The sequence below is a fragment of the Corvus moneduloides genome, chromosome 5 (genome assembly GCF_009650955.1).
Source record: "Corvus moneduloides isolate bCorMon1 chromosome 5, bCorMon1.pri, whole genome shotgun sequence".
NCBI lineage: Eukaryota > Metazoa > Chordata > Aves > Passeriformes > Corvidae > Corvus > Corvus moneduloides.
In genome coordinates this window covers 5,785,450-5,807,146 of record NC_045480.1, presented here as the reverse complement: position 1 = coordinate 5,807,146, position 21,697 = coordinate 5,785,450, and the positions used below count along the sequence as shown (strand labels likewise).

General features: G+C 45.9%; 1 protein-coding gene across 4 annotated transcripts; it reads right to left on the bottom strand.

The window, feature by feature from the left end:
* Positions 1-243: 243 nt before the first annotated feature.
* IMMT (inner membrane mitochondrial protein) lies at positions 244-21,362 on the bottom strand. Of its 4 annotated transcripts, XM_032110121.1 has the most exons (15): positions 21,259-21,362; positions 16,377-16,453; positions 15,790-15,979; positions 14,325-14,445; positions 12,083-12,163; positions 10,912-11,013; positions 10,306-10,442; positions 9,206-9,309; positions 7,178-7,313; positions 6,022-6,151; positions 4,267-4,281; positions 3,025-3,248; positions 2,056-2,187; positions 1,535-1,664; positions 244-1,194 (listed from the first exon to the last, which is right to left on the bottom strand). In XM_032110121.1, exons 1-15 carry the CDS (start codon positions 21,301-21,303, stop codon positions 587-589), a joined length of 2,232 nt encoding a protein of 743 aa, XP_031966012.1. In that variant the 5' UTR covers positions 21,304-21,362; the 3' UTR covers positions 244-586. The 4 variants fall into 4 exon arrangements, with proteins under 4 accessions (XP_031966012.1, XP_031966013.1, XP_031966014.1 ...); XM_032110122.1 differs by lacking the exon at positions 4,267-4,281 and having other exon boundaries at positions 517-1,194; XM_032110123.1 differs by lacking the exon at positions 12,083-12,163 and having other exon boundaries at positions 517-1,194.
* Positions 21,363-21,697: the final 335 nt, after the last annotated feature.

Sequence of the window (21,697 nt, the reverse complement as noted above, 5' to 3'; positions counted from 1 at the left end):
TACCAGGGCAGAAATCATGACGGGATGTGGTCTGACACCAGTTTGTGTACATATCCTGTTACTCAAAGATGTGTTTGGTATTTTTAATGCTGTACAAATTAATGAATCACATCAGTGAACTCTTGCTTTCTTGCTCCTTGAAAGAAGTAAATCCGAGTTTTAGCTCTTCAGGTCATGGAGAAAGACTGAGCTTGTACTGCCAAGCTGTAGTTGATGTTTAAACAGGACACTTAAACAGCAGGAGCAAGTGGTTGAAGTCTTGTTTTATTCAGCTGACGAAGTGGCAAATGATTAATGGCAGGTTACAAACATTATTTTGGTTGGATCACAAGCCCACTTGGTAAGAGGGGGAAACATTAATTTTTACACAAATTGTAGGGAAGCTTCCTGAAGTTGGTTGTCATGACAACTCAAAACCAATAAAAATACAACAGGTGGTGAAATTAAATACAGTGCAAGGAAACAAGACGGTACCCGTGCTTTAACGCTTCCAGCCCCTGCCAACAGCTGTTTGAACCCTCAGGAGATCATGGGCTTTCTCTCTGGCACAGAACAGCTGAACTGCCTCCAAAGCTCCAATCCTAACTCACTGCACTTGAGTTGTCCCCAACCCCACAGCACTGGCGTACGCTGTCAAGATATCCACAATCTGTTTGGTTTCTAGGGTCATCCGTGCTTCCGTGAGCCAGTCGTGTGCCACCCTCCTCGACTCTCCTCGTAACTGGTTGACAAACTTGGCTGCCAGCTCCAGATCTCCATGTTCGATGCAGTAGGAAGCGTAAGACAGTAACTTAAACGTGTCGAGGTCATCGGGGCTGAGCTCAGCCGGCGGCTTCAGCTGCTGAGGGTGGAACAGCAGCAGCGACTGCAGGTAGGACAGGAAGTATTGGTACAGGCTGTTCCTCGTCTCGTCGATCATGGCCACTCGTTTAGCCAGTTTTTGGACTGTGTAGAACCGAGCTCTGAGGGCCTCCTCGCTGTACACGCCCCGCGTCAGGGACTCCTGCGGGAGAGCTGCTGTTAAGGCTTCCGTGAAGGCGTTGTCGGAGCAGCTGGCTTTGATGGCCTTCACCGCGCTCCCCAGGGGCTCCATGGGACTGTCCCCTGTGCCTGATCTCATGCAGTATTTGAGCGCTTCCACGGAAAGCCACAGCTGATGGGCCTTCCTGGCCTCCTCTTCTGCTACTGCGTGACCTGCAAGGGAAGCCAAGAAGGGACTCTCAGTTGGGGCACACGTGGCTTTGAGCACAAGCAGCAACAGCCATCCCTCTCCACCCTCTGCTTTCCAAAGCAGCTGCCTGCTCAACACATGCTCTAAGGCAAGTCTGTCCCACAATTCAGAGCAAGAACAAGACAACTTCTGGAAGAACCACCTTGCACTCACTCGTCTGTGAGTTGCTGGGTGCTCAGCAGTGTGGCAAACCCAGGCCTGTGAGCACTGTGCCTAAGCCTGGGTTTAAACACCCAGGTTTGGGTAAAGGGCCTTTGGGGATCACAATTTTAGTCCTTAACGAAAGAGGAATTCAGTGCTCACTCTCAACTGCTTGCTCAATTCCCTTGAGCCTGGCGTAGGCAGTGTTTATATCCAAGGTGAAGTTGTCGAGCTGTTCCTGAGTAAGGCGTCTGAACTGCATCTCCTGTTCACTGAGCTTCTCCGACAGGTTCTGGAACAGAGTGCAATGCGTCTATCAGATCGGGAATAGCTGGTTAATTACATTTACCTTATTTTTAAGACACATTTCTATAAATCTCTTGTCCTTGCTAGGGCCAATACATACCGTAAATACAATGTACCAGTAAGAAACCTTATTGGGGTGAATTTAACAGTTACTGCACTTGTGTCAAAAATTTGTCACCTATAGCAAAAGCTTTTCAGACCAGTGTGACTAAAACCTACACCTTGAGGCACTCTGTATCACCTCAAAGTAAGCTTGCTTCCCTCCCCAGCCCCCATTTCAATCCCCTGGAACATGGTTCAAGACTTGTTGCACGAAACATGTGCTTTACAAGGGCTTAAATATCCCTTTAATTCCCCTGGAGACATTTCGTCCTTACCTGCTCAAATTCCACCTTCAAATCCTGCTCCTGGATCTTCAGGACGTCTCTGAGGTGGTCGGTGTGGGCAGCAGCCTGGCGCCGGAGCTGGGTGCGCATTTCATTCTCCATCACCTCTCGCACCTCTTCCACCTGCACACACACGAGGGGGGTTACTGCACCACTGCTGCTCAGCTGCTTGTCACACACTGTCACAGTATCACATCAGTGATTACTGAGGGCACACCTTAGAGCAGTGGCACTGACAGAGCCTGGCTTTCATCTTAAAGACCTGCTGAGGTCCAGCTTTATAGCTGAGCCTTTCCCTAAAGATGTTAAGGAATAGATTTGTGGTCCACCATGTCAGTAACTGCTGGTTACTCAGTAGGCACTTAGTGCAGCTATCAAAACAGTATCTAAAAAATACAGTAACACGTCAAATCACAAACTCGGGTGTTTATAAACCAGCTTCCAAACCAAAGAGACTTTACCTTCTCCCTACATAGCCCTATAATGGCCACACAAGGTCAGATCCAACACTGAAATTCTTCTCTGTGAGGATGGTGAGGCACTGGCACAGACTGCCCAGAGAAGCTATGGCTGCTCCAGTCCCTTCTTGACATCATGCTGGATGGGGCATGAGCAACTTGGTCTAGTAGAAGGTATCCCTGCCCATGGCAGGAGGTTGGAAGACGGTGATCTTGAAGGTCCCTTCCAACCCAAATCATTTAGGATTTATTTTGACACAGTAATCCTATCTCCAACAGGAGACAAGCAGCTTTACAAAGTCATTCCCTGTATGAATTTTACCATTCTAACTTTGCAGGAGTTTCCTTACTCAACATCTCACTTTCATGTTTAACCTGGGGGTCACCCACGTGAAGTCTCCCACTACTCAGAACATCCCAGTTGTCCCTCTGGGCATTTCCATTAACTCTTCTACCTCCTTTTTGAACCAAAGATTTAACCAGGTGCTTTAGGCCACTTTACCTTCTTATCCTGTTCTAGTTCAATCTCACTTTTGTGACGCTCCAGTGCTTTGGCCACGGCTGCCTCAAATGCTTTTTTGTCTTCAAGTTTCTGCTTCTCCAGGGCGGACTCGATGTGCTGCTGCTCCCTGACGCGCTGCTCCGCCAGCTCCCTGTTCAGCTGGTCGATGCGCCGGTGGGCGTGCGCGATCAGGGAGTTCAGGTCGTCTGTGGACAACTGCCCAGCTAAAGGCAACACAGGGCATGAGCGAGGGAATGGAAAACAGAAACTGCTGCACTGCTCACCTGCCTCCCACTCGAGCGCTCTGGGGCTCCCAGGGGTTGTTGACCACTCAGCTTGTTCTAGGGAAAGCTTCCGAGCACTTCAAGCCCTTGACCTGTGCTAATGCCCACCCCAAGACCACTTTCTGAACTGTATTTTCATTCCAGGAGAGAAATTATCTTAGTTTCTTCCAAATTAGTCGCAGCTACAGTTCACACTTCCATATCCATGTCACACTCAGACACTGTCAACAGCTCTGTCACTTCTTGGTTTTTACACCACCAAGTATTTCCCTTGTGCCAGCACACAGAGCAGCAGGGAATGTTATTGTAAGGGACAGCCAGAAGTACATTTTCTCTTCAACACTCCTCCAGATCAACTGCTCCTAATGAGATTCCTTACCCCAGATTGTACCGTTCAGGTTTGCCTACTCAGAGGGCACCACAATTCACAACCACATAGTACCTGGGAGAGGAGGAGGACCCAAGCTACCCCTGCAGCACTGGTGACCTGAGAAGGGCTCTATAGAATGCTGCATCTCATTTTGCTCTGCCTGCCAGCTAAAGCAGCTGCATGGAAAACTGGGACTACTTGGGAAAGCATTCCTGCAGGGTCTAAAGCAAGCAAGATTGCATAGTCCTTCAGTCACCTTGCTGTTGAGTGCTGGAAAAAGACTGGCACAGGAGGACTTGGAGCAGTGATGCTCGTGTCCAGTGGGAAAACTGACCAGCAGCACCAAGCTCAGCTGTTGCATGTAACAGTGTTAGAAACAGATCAGTTTGTGGTTTAAGCTAGGTGTGCAAAATGACTGGAAATGATCCCAAGGCACACCTCACACAACTAAAATGTTCTAGGAATGCTACATTTCACCCCGTTGTTGATACTACCTGTAACTTAGAGTCATGCCCCACACAAACAAAGGACAAAGGACAAAGAGAAGAGATTACTTTCACGGGACCAGAACAAGTGACAGTAACTCACCTAAGTCAGCTATCTCTGCAACAGAAAGGAGACAGGTTGGAAAAGTTAATGCACATTCACTACAGGAAGGCAGACATGCAAAAGTAAAATAGAAATCTAAGAGCTTATCTACAGTGACTTAAACGTGAGACCAAGTCCTTAGGAATTCAGGAAGAACAGTATGTGGAGTATAAAAGTCTCTGTATTACAGGCAAGATGTAGCCCAAGACACCCAACCACTAAAACCACCCTTGGAAACCCAGAGATGGACACTTAAGTTCAGCCAAAGCAAGGAACAGAAGTTTGAAGTAGAAAAGTGCAACAGGACACTGGAAATTTTAGTCTGACTTTTCTAGGTTCTTACACACAGAAGCAGTTGGCCAAGAAACAAATTCCACAGTGGCAGTGAGAGTCAGGGACCCCAACAAATCTGTCCCATGTGCTTCAGTAGGTCACACCAGTAAGAAACGGGGCACATGGAAGCTGCCAGGAGCTTCCCTTTCCTCCCACAGAAGGGCAGTGATCACAAAACCCAAGATGTTCTCCTTTTATCCTGTGCAAGGAAAGGCAGCTCTATCTGCAGGGAGCCTAAATAAGTGATTTTTCTTCAAAACTATTAACACCCCAAAAGCGAAGTCCACAAACAATTTGTTAATTTCATATGTTTTCCCCACATATACCGAGCGTGTGCTTTGCTCTTTTTTAAATGAAAACTGACCATTCCAAAGGTCTGGTGTATTCATTTAGCCAGGAAAATGATTTTGTGCACTAAGGTCCACATTTCTAAAGCATAAAGTAGCATTAAGAAAGTTTGTTGTAATTTTGCATTGTATTCTTCAAGAAAATATTAAGGCAATACTAACACCACTTTTTTTTTTTTTCCAATGGCAGTTATCACTTCTATAAAAAAAATCTGTAACTCGGACATAAAGCCTTGACAGCTGCCTCTGAACACATCAGCTAGAGAAGTCTGAGATCACATAGTACATTATGTTAAACCCTGAGTGGAAGTATCTGGGAAAGCTGGGTTTTTTTAGGCAATTAATTTTTTTGAACTACCACAGGCAGTAATTGCTCCATGAGCACACCACACATGGGTTCTGGCAGGAGCTCATCCACAGTAATGGTGAACACATCCCACCTTCTGCAGCTCTGTTTGTCTTTAAAATGAAAGCAGTTAAGGTGAGCGAGGGAACCTGTGGCAAGGAGTGTGCAGGGAGCATTACTGTGGGTGAGCTGACTGTTCACTGCTTTTGTGCAGCACTGAGTTGTTAAAGCTGCATTACTCTGTTAGTTTAATTCAGAAATAAAATGTACTGGAACAGGCAGGGTATGAGCAATGGAATCTCTCAGTTTCAGAGATGATGTAGAAAAACTCAGGGAGTTCTTTATCACCCTGTAACAATGGTGTTTTATAATACCTCTCATCACAGAGTCAACCAAGCATCTGATCACTTATTAACACAGATCTGATTGAAATCTGGAACGACCTGGCTCCCTTCCTGAAACACCAGGGAGGAGAGAGATGTTCATACAACCATATGATATTTATCACAGAAGAGCTACATTTTGTGACAATTCCCATACAGCACAGGTAGAACTAATCCTCTTCATAACACCTGCTTTAGATTATTTAATTTAGTTGTGAAATAATTTTCACTTCAGACCAACCAAATACTGTGAAAATTTGAAAATTGGAATGCTGGACATTGAGTGGCCAAGCACTACAAACCACAGTGCACCAAGCATGAGGTAACCCCGCAGTGGGAGACTTACTCATCCCCTTCCAGCCAGGCTTGACATCGGGGGTGATGCTGTCGAGCTCCCGCTGGAACTCCTCTCTGGCTCTAGCCACCAGCTCATGGTACTGAGCCACAATCTTGGCCTCAGACTGTGCTGCCTGAACCTGGAACAAACAACAATGAGATTAATTTGTTTTTCAAGGCAAGGATTGAAATTGAAGGCACATATAATTTAAAGCCAAGCCCTGGGATACCGGCACATATCACCCCCCCCCAGCCCAATCATAGGAAAATCACTTGGGAGAGAACAAAAACCCACCCTGTGATATTAAACCTATTGTACACAATAATTATGTGCTGGAACTATCACTAATCCATTTTGCCTCACATGCCCACTGTAACTACACAGCCAGTCCGTAGCCTGGACAGGACCAAGAGTATCTTGAATTCAGTTTATATCTTAAACCATCTCCAGCTCCTTTTCTCTGCTCACAGCCATCATACAGGCCTAGTAAGCGATGCCTGCGATCGCTGCCTTCCTCAGAGAGTTCTGATGTTCCCACAATCGGGCTAAATTCACTCCAAACACACTTGATGAATTACTAACTGTCCTGCAAAGGGAGATAAATTTCACCTTTACAATTCCTTCCCAGTCTTCTGAACTGCAAAGTGATTTACCCACCAAGTCATTACCAATGAACATTGAACTCCTCCCTAACCTTGTGGTAAATTCACCTTGGAATCAAGTGGGAAGAATTACAAGTTGCCAACAGAAAGGACTGGCACCATCAAGCCACCTGGAGACTCTTTCAAGACCAGGTTCAAGTTCTCATGAAGATCTTGCCATGTGTGATTACTGGCAATATCACCAGCTCAAAGACTGAGTATAGCTACAAAAGGATGGATTTACACTTTACAATGCACTGGAAGTGGTCACAGCACCAAGCCTGTCTGAGCTCAAGAAGTGTTTGGACAATGCTCTCAGGCACAGGGTGGGATTCTTGGGGTGTCCTGTACAGGACCAGGAGTTGGACTCAATGATCCTGATGTGTCCCTTCCAATTCAACATATTCTGTGACTCTGTGAAATATTTCACCCCCTGCAAGGGATTTGGGAATGGGGGGGTCTGCACAAGTTGCCAAGGAGTCCCTACTCTAGAGACAATTATAATCAGCCTGAGGAAGCTTTACCTTTTTCACCACATTGTCCAAGTCCACAATCATATGATGGAGATTTTCTTCTGCAGTGACAATGTGAGGTTTGGCTCCTGCCAGCTGAGACTTCTTGGCATTCTCGATTACGCCCTTCATCTTCTCTAACTCCTCTCTGAAAAGAGAAGCAGCTGCTAAATGTAACACATAAAGGGCTTATCACCTCAAAGAAAATTTACTTTTTGCTGTTGGTATTCACAGGAAGAACTACTGGGTAACTCTACTGCTGCTTCCTATCTACCAACTCTAAGATGCTTTGACTAAGGATTATTTTTTTCCCACAGCCTGAAACCTAAAGATGTCAGTGTGGCTATTCCACGTAAAATAAGAATTATTTATACTGCAATTAGTACTCAGGATTTAGCTGAAAGGAAGATGGAAGTTCACGGAAAGGAGTTAGTATTAGTAAAACTAGGTTAAGAGTTAGACAGCAGACATTTCCAGCACATAACAGCAGCAAGGAAACATTTTTAACAGAGATGGCTTACGCTTGCAAAAGTGTTTTGGACATGGTGACTGGTGGAGATTAATGAGGATGGGAAAAAATTTATAGTGCTCTGTAAAGACAGATTATGGTTTTTTGTAATTAGGAAAGAACTGCTTTCCTTTAGCACAATTGGAAATCAAGGAAAAAGTGAGAAAATGTTCCTTTTCCAAATCCATTCAAATCAATGGAGGTTTCCAATGACCTCATTAGAATAAGGAACAAGCTTTAAAATAAGTTGATTAAGAAAATAAATAAAAGCAAAGATATCCAGTAGAGCAATAGAGAATGAAAGCTGGTGCACGTGGGGTTTGCATTAGCTTTGCTTTAACAATGAAACCTCGATTACACCTCCCACTAATTTTAGTCAGCACCGCAACATCGAAGATAAGTGAAGTTTATAACATGATAGCAACCATGCAGCTTCAAGGATGATGCTACCCTCTCAGCCTCAGAAGTACCAAAGGCTTTTCAGATTTGTTTCTACCCTCATTACAAGGGCATCTTGGAGATACTGTTGTCATTTTATTTCTGCTCCTCCAGTGCCTGCAGACCACGCTCGCAGCACATCAACACAGCTCATACAGAGCCCTGGGCATGAGCAGTGCTCCCATTCAGAATTCAAGTTTTTCTTAGACATGTGCTTAGTGAAAATCTAATTGCTTAAAAGCAATTCTGTGGACACAGGGAACTGCCAAAGGATGCTGCAAGGTTTAATGTTTCATTACAACTAAAAGCAGCTGGTGATGTTACTGACTCAATACACAGAGTGTAGTCATGGAGTCATCCTCAAACAGTTTGGGTTGGAAGGGACTTTGAAGACCATCTCGTTCCACCCCCCTGCCATGGGCACGGATACCTTCCACTAGGACTGTAGCCCACTCAGAGCCCCATCCAACCTGGCCTGGAACACTTCCACAGATGGGGCAGCCACAGCTTCTCTGGGCAACCTGGTCCAGTGCCTCACCACCCTCACAGGGAAGAATTTCTTCCTAATATCCAATTGAAACCTGCCCTCTGTCAGTTGAAGCCATTCCCCCTTGTTCTGCCCTTGTAAGAAGTCCCTCTCCAGCTCTCTTGTAGCCCCTTTAGGTGCTGGAAGGTGCTTGAAGGTCTCCCCAGAGCCTTCTCTTCTCCAGGCTGAAGTCCTTACAATAGGTTTATTATGAACAAAATTATTCAACAATACTAAAGTGACAGTGGATTTTGGTTTTTTTTAATCTTACTTGAACTTATCAGCACTCTACCTAAGTACTAAGGAGATAAACAAGCTCTTACAAGAACAGAACTGTTTCAGACTCTCTGGTACAGGGAGGACTTTGTGTACAGGCATCCACGGTTTACACACATCAAATTAAAATGCTCATGCTAATGAGTATTAAACTGTTTTTTGATTTGGCACAAACAGATCATTCAATATGAACACAGGCGACTCCAGACTTTCCAGAAACTCATCTAGTGTTTGCCAGCCCTGACATGAGCAATGTAACTTATTACTCCAAGACTTAAATCAAGCAACTCACTTGGCTTTCAGAAGGGCGTCAGCAGCTTCATCCACTGCTCTCCTGCGGTCCTTCAGCGCGTCCTCCAACGTGCGCCACTGGGAGGATTTCTTCTCCCCAGCACCCTGGGAAGCAGAGATTCCTCATTAGAGTCATTACAATCACTAAACAAGAGAGTTACCATAGAGTGAAAGCCTACAGAGATTCACGTGTCGCTGAACATTTCCCTCCAACTGAGCACCATTCTTGTGCCTTTCAACAGCACAGCTGGAAGCTTTACAAGTGATGTCTCTCTCCCAATTTTGTTTTAGTTTTGTTTGATTCTTAACATTTTTTTTCCTGAGCCACAGACCTCTGTCCATGCAGAAGAGCTTACATGAGGATCACTGTATGGTGCACAACATACTGTGGGGAAATCTCCTCATGTACTGAAGTACTTTACCAATACTTTAAAATTGCTTTTAAACTTAATACTTAAAGTACCGTAATATTTTAAAGTGGGTAATTTTAAATTAAGATTAGTAATTAAGCTTAAAAGCAATCTTTTGAGGCAGTTATTTTACTAACTACTAGATTAACTCTCGAGTACTTGCTTGGTTGCCCACATGTCCCTGCTACTTGATTAACAACTGAATTTTATCTCTGCTCCAGAATTGAATGGGCAGTGGCAGTTCCACACAACTCCAGCATGAGCACACCAAGACCACAGATGTTATCATTTGTACATCCCCTTCCTATTTCCTGACAAGAAACAAACAATCCAGCAAAAGGATGTTGGCAAAGGGAATAAGTTCAGTGGAATTATTGGGGCGGACAGCGTGACCTTAACTAGGTAAAAAAAAATTAATTAAAATACAGTGAAAAATCTACTAATGTCTTAACTTGAATTTTTTCCTTGCAGAAAGGAAACAGAGGAGTTGGGAAAAAAAAAAAAACCCAACTAAATTCAAAATCAAAACTATTATTTGGCTATGCCACATTTCACAAGTGGAAAGGTAAGTTAAAACTGTGATAAATGTAAAGGCACTGCAAGAAAAGATTCCAAGTTTATTTTTAACTGAGATTAAAGTTTTGCTGAACACAATGAAAAAGAAAAAATTGTCCCCAGTTGTCCAGTTTACCTCAGAATCATCCATGGCCTCTTTCAGTATTTGGGAATGGGCATTCACTGCTTGCACAGCTGACTCCTGAGCAGTGATAGCCTGAAGGGTTACACGAGCAGTTGTGTTTAGGGCTCCTTCCAGAGTTGCTGCTAGGGCTGGAAAAGAAGTTAAGTCAACTAAACAATAAAGAACTTTATAACTAGTAAAATGACATGTTACATTCTCCGTGTCTCTTTATATTATTTTCCATGACCTAAAAGAGCTGGTCAGTTTGGGAACTAAACAGCAGGCTACAGAGCAAGGTCACCAAAATGCTCTCCTCATTTAGAGCAGGGGTATTAAGGTACAAGTCTGCACTTAGAGCAACACACGACCCAGTGGAACACCTTTCCCATGGGTTTGCAGGTATATCCCATGTTCACTTGTTCTAATGGCTCTTAAGAGAAAACAAGTAAATTTTCCTATCTTCCTTGAACCTCGAAGTCCATTCCAACCTCAAAGTTTCCATTGTTCTTCAATTCTCAGTTACTTCTGAGTGGGTGGAAGAAGCTTCACCACTACTCCCTCTGCCAACTCAGCACAGGGACAACAGCACACACAGGAACAGTGACAGTGTGGACTTACCTGATACCTTCTCTTGCTCCTCTTTGTCTTGCTGGGCAAGCCGGGCTGCAACTTCTTCTGGTGGCCGTTCTTTTATAGCGTAGGAACCTGCCTGTTCTTTACCTATTCAGAAGTAAAAAAAAGAGTCAAACTGTTTAAGTGAAGAGTCCAAATTAGTGTGCAGAGGTTATTTGTAGGGAAGTAACTTTAACAAAACTGAATTTTATAGTTGGTATCACTTTGTACATCTGACTTCTGCTCAAAGCCATGCTGAAACTACCTGAAGAATCTTTATATCCATAATTGCAAAGGCCATTCTCATAACTTAAAGACAACTGCATGGACACCTTACATGCATTTGGAGACTTTACATTGTCTAGTTACAAAATTACACAAGATTCAGAAGTAAAAGGCAAAGCAAGAAGTGAGAAACACTTATGGAGCCAAGTTTAAATTTCAAGTGAATGAATCTCTGTTCTCGACTATTTTCAGTTCTCCTCTGGCATGCTTACAAAGCCCAACCAAAACAACGAAGGATGAGTGAGAAGGCTATGGTGAATCACTATTAAACTCTATTCCTTTGCCTATGGCCACTTAAATTGCCTTTAAGAGTGAGAATTGACTTAACTAATGCTCTCAAGACCAACAGCAATCTGAACTGAGGGGAGAGCCCAGAGCTCTCAGCCTCAAGCTGCGACAAAACCCATCAGGTCAACTCTGAATAATGCTGATGTTAGTCTGCGGCATGTACTTACCCCTGGCATGCTTTCTAAGAAATGTGTTGATACCTAAAGGAATTAATATAATATAATCTCATCTGGAAGAGACCAACATCTAGAGGCTGGTGTCTCTTGTTGAGTTTAACAATAAACACAGTTTCTTCACTTGGCCCTGGGCAGAGATGCTCTTCTGAACAGCAATCAGAAAGCCACCAAGAGCAGAGGCAAACTGGAATGTGCAAGTTCAGTTCAGCATAAAGTCAAGTTTTGCTCTTGTGCTCACACCTATACCTGTCCCAAGCATCAATCTCCGCTTCTCACCGTGTTAAAAATCTATTAACAGATGATGGAAGTTTTCTGCAAAAGGCACAGAAACTCACACCTTCAAACACTGACAAATACCAACACAGAAGCAAGAATGCATGCATGTGAAACTATAGGACTTGGGTGTTCTTTTGAATGATTTTTTTCACCTTCTTCAGTCTGTATCCCCGGAGCTGGCACCGACACGGCTACCCCTGTTGCAGAGATGATCTGTGCTGCAGCCTTGCCTGCTGTTAAACACAGTTACAGAACACACCAGTTAGTACAGCTGGGGTGACGGGCTCCATCTGCCAGAGGAGGATAGGCCAGAGCATCTTCGGCCAGGGGCCTGCTGAGCTGGTGAGGAGGGGCTCAAACCAAAGCTGCTGGGAGAGGGGACCTTGGAAAAGGAAACCTCACTTCACAGAGACATGGTGGGATGGCTCCAGTGACTGGAACGTTGGAATGGAAGGATGAAGGCTCTTCAGGAAGGCCTGGCACAGGAGATGAGGAGTGTGATCACCCTCTCTATCAACGACCACATGGAGCTCTGCCTGGGGATGGATGAGGAGCCAACCAAGAGTTTATGGGTCAGGATTAAAGGGAGGGCAGGGATAGGTGACATTACAGTGGGGGTCTGCTACAGGCTGCCTGAGCAGGATGACAGAGTAGATGAGGCCCTCCACTGAGGGACCAGCACTGCTGAGTAAGGGAAGAGCAAGTGACATCATCTCCCTGGACTTTTGAAAGCATTTGCCACTGTCCTGCATGACATCCTTGTCTCAAAACTGGAGAGACATGGAGCAGATGGATAAACCACTGGCTGGACGGTCACACTCAAGGCGTTGCGGTCAGTGGCTCAATGTCCAAGTAGACACCAGTGATAAGTGTGCTCCTCAAGGTCAGTTTTGGGAACAGGACTGTTTAACATCTTTGTCAGTGACCTGGGCAGTGGGATTGATGCACCCTCAGCAGGTTTGCTGATGACATCCAGCTGAGCTGTGCAGTCCCACACTGCAGGGAAGGGATGTTCATTCACAGGGACCTGGACAGGCTCAAGAGGTGGGACTGTGTGAGCCTCATGAAGTTCAACAAGACCAAATGCAACGTCCTGCACCTGGGTCAGGGCAATCCCAAGCACAAACACAGGCTGGGGGGAGAACAGATCAAGAACAGCTCCCAGGAGAAGGACTTCGGGGTGCTGGCAGAAGAGAAGCTCAAAATGACCCAGTCACGTGCATAGGCAGTCCAGAAACCACCTGTGTCCCGGCTGCATCCCCAGCAGGGCAGGCAGCAGGTCAAGGGAGGTGATTCTGCCCCTCTACTCTGCTCTGGTGAGGCCCCACCTGCAGTGCTGCATCCACCTCTGGGCCCCCAACATAAGAAGAACATGGACCTGTTGGATCAAGTCCAGAGGAGGCCATGAAGATGCTCGGAGGGCTGGAGCACCTCTGCTATGGAGTCAGGCTGGGAGAGCTGGGCATGGTCAGCCTGGAGAAGAGAATGCTTCAGGGAGACTTTCTAATACCTTCCAGTACCTACAAGGGGTTACATGAAAGCTGGAGATGGTCTTTTGACAAGGGCATGGAGTGACAGGACAAGGGGGAAGGGCTTCACACTGGCAGAGGGCAGGGTTAGATTAGATGTTAGGAAGAAATTCTTTATTATGAGGGTGGTGAGGCACTGGACCAGGTTGCCCAGAGAAGCTGCAGCTGCTCCATCCCTTGAAGTGCTCAAGGCCAGGTTGGATGGGCCTTTTGGGTCTGGTGGAAAGTGTCCTTGCCCCCAGCAGGAGGTTGAAATTAGATGATTTTCAAGCTCCCTTCCAAACCATTCCATGGTAAGTGCTATAATGTACTAACAGGGATATAAGACTTAATTTTTTCCTCTGTAGAAACATACTAATTGGATATGGATGTTATTATTTCCAGAAGAAGATGATTTCCTGGATAAACAGCAACAAGATATTAGTTACACATAGACAGAGCCATTAGCGATAAACATAAAAAGACATGACAACTGCTCCTCTCTAAACGAGTTCCATTTGATCTGGCTTTACAGTAGCACAGTAATTATCCAAAATTAAGTGTCTTGTGCTTGCAAGAGCCTCAGTCTCCAGCATCTGAAATTCTCTTTCTGCTGAGTCTCATATCTAAACTATGCAGGTTAGTCATTATTTATCTTAGATTCCAAATATCCTACAAAGTAAACAGATTTCCTAAAAAAATGGGCAAAAAAAAAAGCTAAAGCCATTTTAGGCAAGTGTTATGACTTGGAAAGAAAAAAAGATTAATTCTAAGAAATTACAACATTTACCTTCAACCATTCAAAGGACAATTTTAATCTAACATATATGATACAAGAGATTATTATGTCATTTGCTTCTTTATACGTAACTTTCTATAAATTTACCTCCTTTTTCCTCTGTAGGGCCAGTAGCTTCTGGTTTGCCTATCTGGGATTTGGGACCAGGCTGTTTAGACTCTTTCATTACTTCTGCTACAGATGAGATCTTCAGTGGACCTTGATGGATCTTAAAAAGTCAAAAAATAAGAAATATCATCAGTTTTTCAAACAGCTTGGATTTCACCAATTCCAGTGTAATGGAAAAGAACTTTTCCATATCCAGGTGTCTGTACCATAAATCAGAGCTTCAAAGTACACATGAAAATAGCAGCAAGGCCATCTAATTTCTTGACTTGATTTTTAATACAGAATGAATTTTTACAATTTTCACCTCTCCAAAAATGCAAGTAGAGTTGTGGTGGTTTTCGCTATAAACAAATATTTATTAACTTATGCATAAAAAGCAGATAATTTAATGCCTCAAATATTCTGAACACTTCTGATTGCATTGAATGCAGAAACCCTAAGTTTGGCTTCACTGATTTCCTTTTGAAAGCCTTCAGATGCAGGTGGTTGGGGCAGATACTCACTCAAACAGAGTATTGTAACTTTTTATGATATTAATTCCTTAATATCCATTCTGGAAAGTCACAAGGTAAAAATAAAAACATCTGGGTTAGAGCCATGACTGGGGAGGTGATAACTCTGCTGATAAATCTGGTTTGCAAAATTCCCTAGTGCCTGGGAGGCACCAGGAGCTTGGGTGATCACACAAAGTGTAGCTAAAACAAGAAGAGAGAGAATTTTGTTGACTGATATTCCCCTACTCATTAAGAACAGCTTTCTTAAAATCCAATAAAAAGTATTTTGGGTTTCCTGAAGGCCAAAAGGCTTCTGAAAGCTCAGAAAAACCATGGCCAGAGCAGATTTTCAGTATTCTTGATAACTGGGAAGTGTTTCCTTTCACACGCAGGAGCAGAGAAACTTCCAGGTTCAATTTCCAGAGTTGTGCCAAAGGCAGTATCAGATTTTCCCTTCTGCAGGATCGTGCCACTACGATTTCCAAGGATGATGCTTATACCTAGCTCTGTACCATTCAAATCTTTACTCATTCAAGAATGTTTTCAGTCCTCTTTAAAATAAGTTCATTTAGAGTAAGTTTTGTAATCCTACTACACCACTAACTACACTAAGCCTCTAGTAAAGCAGTTAAATTCCAGCCTGTCAATTGCCTCTCCCTCTCTCTCTCTCTCCAGTTTATTTCTGAGTATAAGCAGAGCAGCTATTCAGGTGGGATTCTATTAGATTATTTTACTGTAAATAAAAATAGGTTTTACAACCCACAGACTACAATCATAAGATGATAATGGGAAACATACAAGCATCACTTATGCAGCACAAAGTAGTAATTCTTAAACCTTCTCAATTTAAGGAATCTTAATTCTTAGCACACAGCAAAATTAATCAGAATTTGAAACCTAAGGGCAGACACAGAAAAATGAATGTGTGGGGGTGAATGGCAAACACTTACTGGTTTCTTTGGCATTGGTGTGCTGGAAGGTGCAGGGCCAAGTGCCATCTCAAAGAGTTTGTCAGAGTAGGGAATAGCCTTCTCCACACTCTCCCGGAATTGTCTGTCATAGCTGGCATACAGGATGGTTCCACCTATCCCTCCACCCACGAACAGGAGACCTGCACCAACGACTTTGCCTACAGAAACACTGAGGAGGAAAGAAGAGTGAAAGGGATGTAATTATATGGCAAACATCGAACAGTTTGTGAGTCTTCAGCTTACAGCTGGGGACCACCACTCTGTTCCAGGAGCTGCCAACAAACCCAGGACCTGCTCTAAATCACCTTCACCCCAGTACAATACTGGTTAGTGACTAACCCAAAGGTATGATGGCAGCCCACAACCTCCCTGATAAATATTGATCATCTTCATTTTCTTCATCTGACTGAACCAAACAAGGAACACACAAACCCATGAGAGTAAGAGTTACTCCACACAAAAATCCCACTGCCAGGAGTCTGCTCTCATGTGAAACCAAGGAGCAGATTCCCTCTTGGTCAATGCACCAGCAGAACCAGTTCCACCCCCCAAAGCCCGCTACGTACCTGGACTCTCCGGAGTGGGTGGCATATCCGCGGTACAGCCGTGACGGACGGAGTGAGGCTCTCACACACCGGCTGTTCTGCAGGGGGAGGAGGCAGGGGTCAGCAGTGAGCACAGTGAAGCATCTCCCCCCTCAACAGCAGGACTGGGCTGGTTTGCTCCATTGCCGTATCTTGAACGTGTCTGTAGGAAAGCTGGGAGCGGCACTAGGACAGCAACACTGGACTCTTTTCCCTAAACACACGGAGAGCTTTCCCATGTGCAGCTTCCAGGGTCAGGCCTTTTTAAGCAGTCATTAGGAACTTTGAAAAATGAGAAGGAACAAACCTCTACCCAGCTTATTTCTGCATTTACTTTGCTGATTTATGTTTCCTACCTCTGGTCTGGGTTAGTTCAGATGTGCTTCAATCTCACGCACTAGAACGGCTCAGTGTGAGCAGGGCAGAACACAACAACAGCTGTTTAAATGCTTAAAACTATTTTTAATTCTTAAGATATACGAGCAATTCTCCCTGAGCTTCCAAACCAAGACTTCTTCCTTAAAAGAATTAATAACATGTACACTTTGCAGACAGACATCAGATTATAACATAAATTAAATTAGTATATGAAGAATGATATTTTATTATATTCTACTTAAAAAAATCCACAGTACTAAGATTTTTATCTTCTCTGAAGGACTGGTTAAGCTACTCTAAGCCTACAGAAGAAAACACACTGCTGCCCTCAGAGGTTTTTTCCCCACGTGGGAATTACTAACAGGGAAATACAGGACTCATAAGAAATTGAAGTACAAGGCACAAAAAGAACTTTTCCTACAGTTGAGGTATTTTGCCTTACTGGGAATTTTTTCTTTAAAAAAGAAAAAAACTGGGAGATGCTTCACTACAACATAACCCCAGAAGACAAGTTTCTCTATTTCCTTTTGCACATGGCAATAACATGTACAATTTCTGTGGTTTAGGTCCCATCCTTGCCCAACAGCATAGACAGGAAAAGGCAGGAACACTGCATTCTTATTCTTTCCACAAAGGCAGCCAAAACACTTTTAATTAGTAGCAGGAGCACATGTACAGCAAGAGGAAGTGTGCTCCTCTTACCCCTGAGACCTTCAGGAGCCCTCACTGTGCTCCATGGTTGGTTTTCTGGATTGTGATGGATAGAATGGGCAACAAAGTAACAAATATATTCCGTACTGTTTTTGATTATCTGACTTGACTGCCCCAGGAGCACTTACTGAGGCTTCACTGGTCCTTTCAAGGGGAATTTCACTAATAAAAGCCTCGCAAATAATTTTGTTATCAACTTTTGAACATGCTCCTGACTCTCAGTATATCCCAATTACACTGTGAAGCTCAGGAGGAGCAAAATAATCCAGCATTATGCATACAGCTCAGTTCAATAAAATGAGAAGGGGAAAAACCCCTGATTTTCTATTCATCAGTTCAGACTGAATTTCCAGTCCCTTCCAACACTTTAGGATTAGGCTATTTTGCCTGGTGCACCCCTGGAAACAAGCCATCACTTCTGAGCTCCTGGCCAGGCTTTCTGGAGGTTATCCCACCCTGCACCACTGTCACTCCCACATCCTTGCTCGGGCTGGACTTGCCTTCTGGGCCAGCTCACCCTCGTCCCTGCTGGCTAAAACCCCTACTCACACCTAGTGATGGCAAACAACACCAGACCCATTCAGCTCTACACCTTCAACAAACACATCAGCTCCTGCCCTTGGAGTCACCAAGGCAGAGGAGAACACCTGCTTCTCTTAGCTCAGCATTTATGCTTTATACAGCAGGAAGGGTTTTTTGGAGGGATTATTGATTTTAGTCCAGATGCCCTTTGGACCACATGATCTTTCAAGATCTCTTCCAAGCTGGACTGTTCTAGATTTAGCCAAATCCTCACTTCTATTTATTTTTCATCAAGATGAGAGGAACCAAAACACAGGCCTTCCATCTACGGCATTGGGACCCTCACACATGTAGCAATGGGAGCAATAATTGAACCCAAAACAAGCCCTCACCAACTCCATCTTTCAAGACACTGCAATAAATTTTCACAGCTGGCCAGTGGAACAGCAAATCAGGAAATCTGTAGGTATCCATGTTTTATGAACAGAAACCCAAGTTCAGATTTCCTCCCTCACATCCAAATACACTAATACCTCCAAAAATCACTGATCTTTTAAAGATCAATTTTTAAAGAAGCATTGTGCTCTTTTGGCCACCATAATAATATTGCTTATATTTGCTGTACCACCATAATTTGGAAACTTGCAGGTAGTTTCTAATCTCCCCTCTGTGTAATTTCCAGGAGTTTGTAAATTTTTAGACCCCTGTTATTTATGTGTAGTAATGCCTCAAAGAATTTGGGAGAAATACATCAGACATGCTTTGCTGTGCCCTGCGAAAGGCAGAAATAAACCAATTTCTGTCATGCAGAAGACAGAAAATTCTTTGGATGAGGCAGCACAGACACAGCAAGGATGCCCACAGCAAGGGCACTGCAGGGCAGCTGTTTCTGTTTCTTTCTCCTCCTCCAGCAATTCTGCATAATATTGGTTTCACCCAACTTCATAAACACTTATTATTTTACATTCGTTATCTACTATTTAATCACCGTGAGAATCACTTTGCAGGGCACATCACACCTTCACTCTGGTTAATATTATGAGCCCCAGTGATTTAAGGACATTTAGGGATATCCATGTGAGCTCGCCCTGGCACAGTGCTCAGGGGAGGTGAAGCACAGCAGAACATCATTAAACAAATAAAATCTGCCTTGCAGGTTTATACTTCATGTGTAACTTTAAATAACCATGGACAGGACACACCATCCTCTGTTCCTTCAGTCCTTGTTCAACCTCTCTTGAGCACCAGGCTCGAGCATCCTGATCCAGAATTTCTGCAACGTGGAATTCATGCACTTAAACAGAAAGAGCAAACCAGAAACTTTAGAGAAGTTTTTCTTCATTAAGACAAAGGGCGATACAAGAAGAACATCTGACCACAGAACTCTTGATTTCCCACCACTCAAGACTGCTGCCAAATATCACACACTTTTACTAAAAGCCTTGTTTCTTTTTAAAGAAAACTAAAAAAATACTTCAAGCAAGAGAAGTAGCACATGTAGCAGAAAACATTTTTGAAATTGAAATGATGAAGAACCCCTTCTCTCAAAGCCACAACTCCAATTTACTTGCTACAAGTTCAGTGATGTTCCATGCACAGAGCTCACAGTAGGAATGAATTAATAAAGTTTTTCCAGTCTCCACCAGAAGCTCTCTGGTAGAGATAACAAACTTTACAGAGTGTTGTGGCATCTCTGTGTTTGCACAGCTCTTAGGGATAAATTCTTCCCTGTGAGGGTGGTGAGGCACTGGCACAGGTTGCCCAGAAAAGCTGTGGGTGTCCCTGGAAGTGTTCAAGTCCAGCTTGGACAGGGCTTGGAGCAACCTGGTCTAGTGTAAGGTGTCCCTGCCCATGGCAGGGGGTTTGGAATGAGATAGTCTTAAGGTCCTTTCCATTCCAAACCACTCTGTGACTCTTCCACTAAATATTTATAGCCCGATGACCAACTTCCAGTTGCAAACCACCACCCTGCCTGTTCCGGAGCTGTACAGTCATTCCAGACACGTTCTGCTAAAGGCCGAACACATGCAAATGGCCTCAAGTGATAAATATCTGCCAAAGCCTGGTTTCCATCTTCTCAACTTCCAGATGAAACTTTCCACAGCCCGGCAAACCCAGAGCCTTTTTTCAGTGGGCATCAGGTGACCCAAGGACTCTCCAGCCTTATAGAGCAGCAGAGGAAATGCAGCTGCTGCAGTGGGAAAGGCTGGAGCTTTAGAGGGGAGAATGTACAGCTTCTCCTTTGCTAAACCGTATGAACAGAGGGTAATGAACACTGGGGTGGAGAGCAGGATAAAAAAGCGATCTAATCAGGTTATATTTTATCAGTTAAGAAGGCAGCTGAAATACAAGCTGGGGCCTTGGCAGGGGAGTCACTCTCACCTATAAAACCCTGTGGCGTCCTAAAGTTGGCCTACTGCTTTAAAAAGGCTCCACAGCACATCATCATCCTTATCTCTGCTGATAAGGAGAGGCAAAGGTCCAGGACACACAGCACGAGTCCCACGGGCACTTCTGCCCCCGGCATCGCGCGCTGTGTCCTCCTCGTGTCCCAGTGTGTGGACAGAACGATCCCCTTGAACATGAGCGCTGATACCACTCGTGTCCCCACGCTACACACCGGGACCCGCCGCTTCCGACCCTGTCGGCGGCCAGACCCACCGGGTCCAGGCGGGGCTGCTCAGGAGGCCGCGCCGGGAAGGCAAGGTCACGTCCTTTCCCGCCGGGGAGCGCACCCGCCACCCGTCCACTCGCCACCCGCGCCGAGCCGGCGGGGCGTGCGCGTCCCCACCGAGCCGCCACCACCCCCCGGCCGCGCCCGCGGCTCCCGGCGCTGCCCCGGGGTCTGGGCCGGGCGCGGCGGAGCGGGGCAGCGGGCCCGGCGCGGCCACGACGGCCGGGACTACAGCCCCCAGCAAGCAGCGCGGCGCCCTCGCCACCCCGTTAAGGACTACGAGTCCCGGAGCGCCTGGCGGCGGCGCCTCTCTCCGTCCCGCGCTGTTCTGCCGCGATGCACGATGGGACTGGTAGTACACCTCACCACCCAGCGCCCGCCCCCCGCCTCCGTTGGCAGTCGCGGCCGCCCGTCAAAGGCTGCGTAGCCAATGGCGGCCCGCGCGTGCGGAGTCATTCAGCGCGCGCTGAGCCGCGGTCACGGGGACTCCCCCCTCCCCGCAGGCCGGGCTCGGCCGCACCGGTCGCAGGGCTGGTTACAGCGGGGGTGGGTCGCGGGGCTCCCCCGGGGAACGCTCACCTGCTTGGCCGCGGCGAGCCCCGCTCGGCGGCACGCCCGCAGCATGGCTCGGAGCGGCGGCCGGCGCGGCCCGCGGGAAGGCGCCGTGCGCGGGTCCTGCCGGCGCCGCCTCCGCCCCCCCCGCTCAGCGGGCACTGCGCCTGCGCGGGCGCTCCCGCCCCGCCAGAGGGCGGCCGCGTGTGACGGGTCGCGCATGGCCAATGGGAGGGCGGGGACGGGCCGCGCGGCGCCGGCGGGGCGGGGTGCTGCCGGCGCGCGGGGGGCGCGTGCGCGGAGCGGGGCCCGCGCACTCCCGGGGTCGGCCGGGCGGGGTCGGCCGGCACAGAATAGAATAAAATGAAAACCAAAATCACAGAATGGGCCAGGTTCGAGGGGACCACAGCGGCTCGTCTAGTCCATGCTCCCTGCTCAAGAAGGGTCATCCCAGAGCACATGGCTG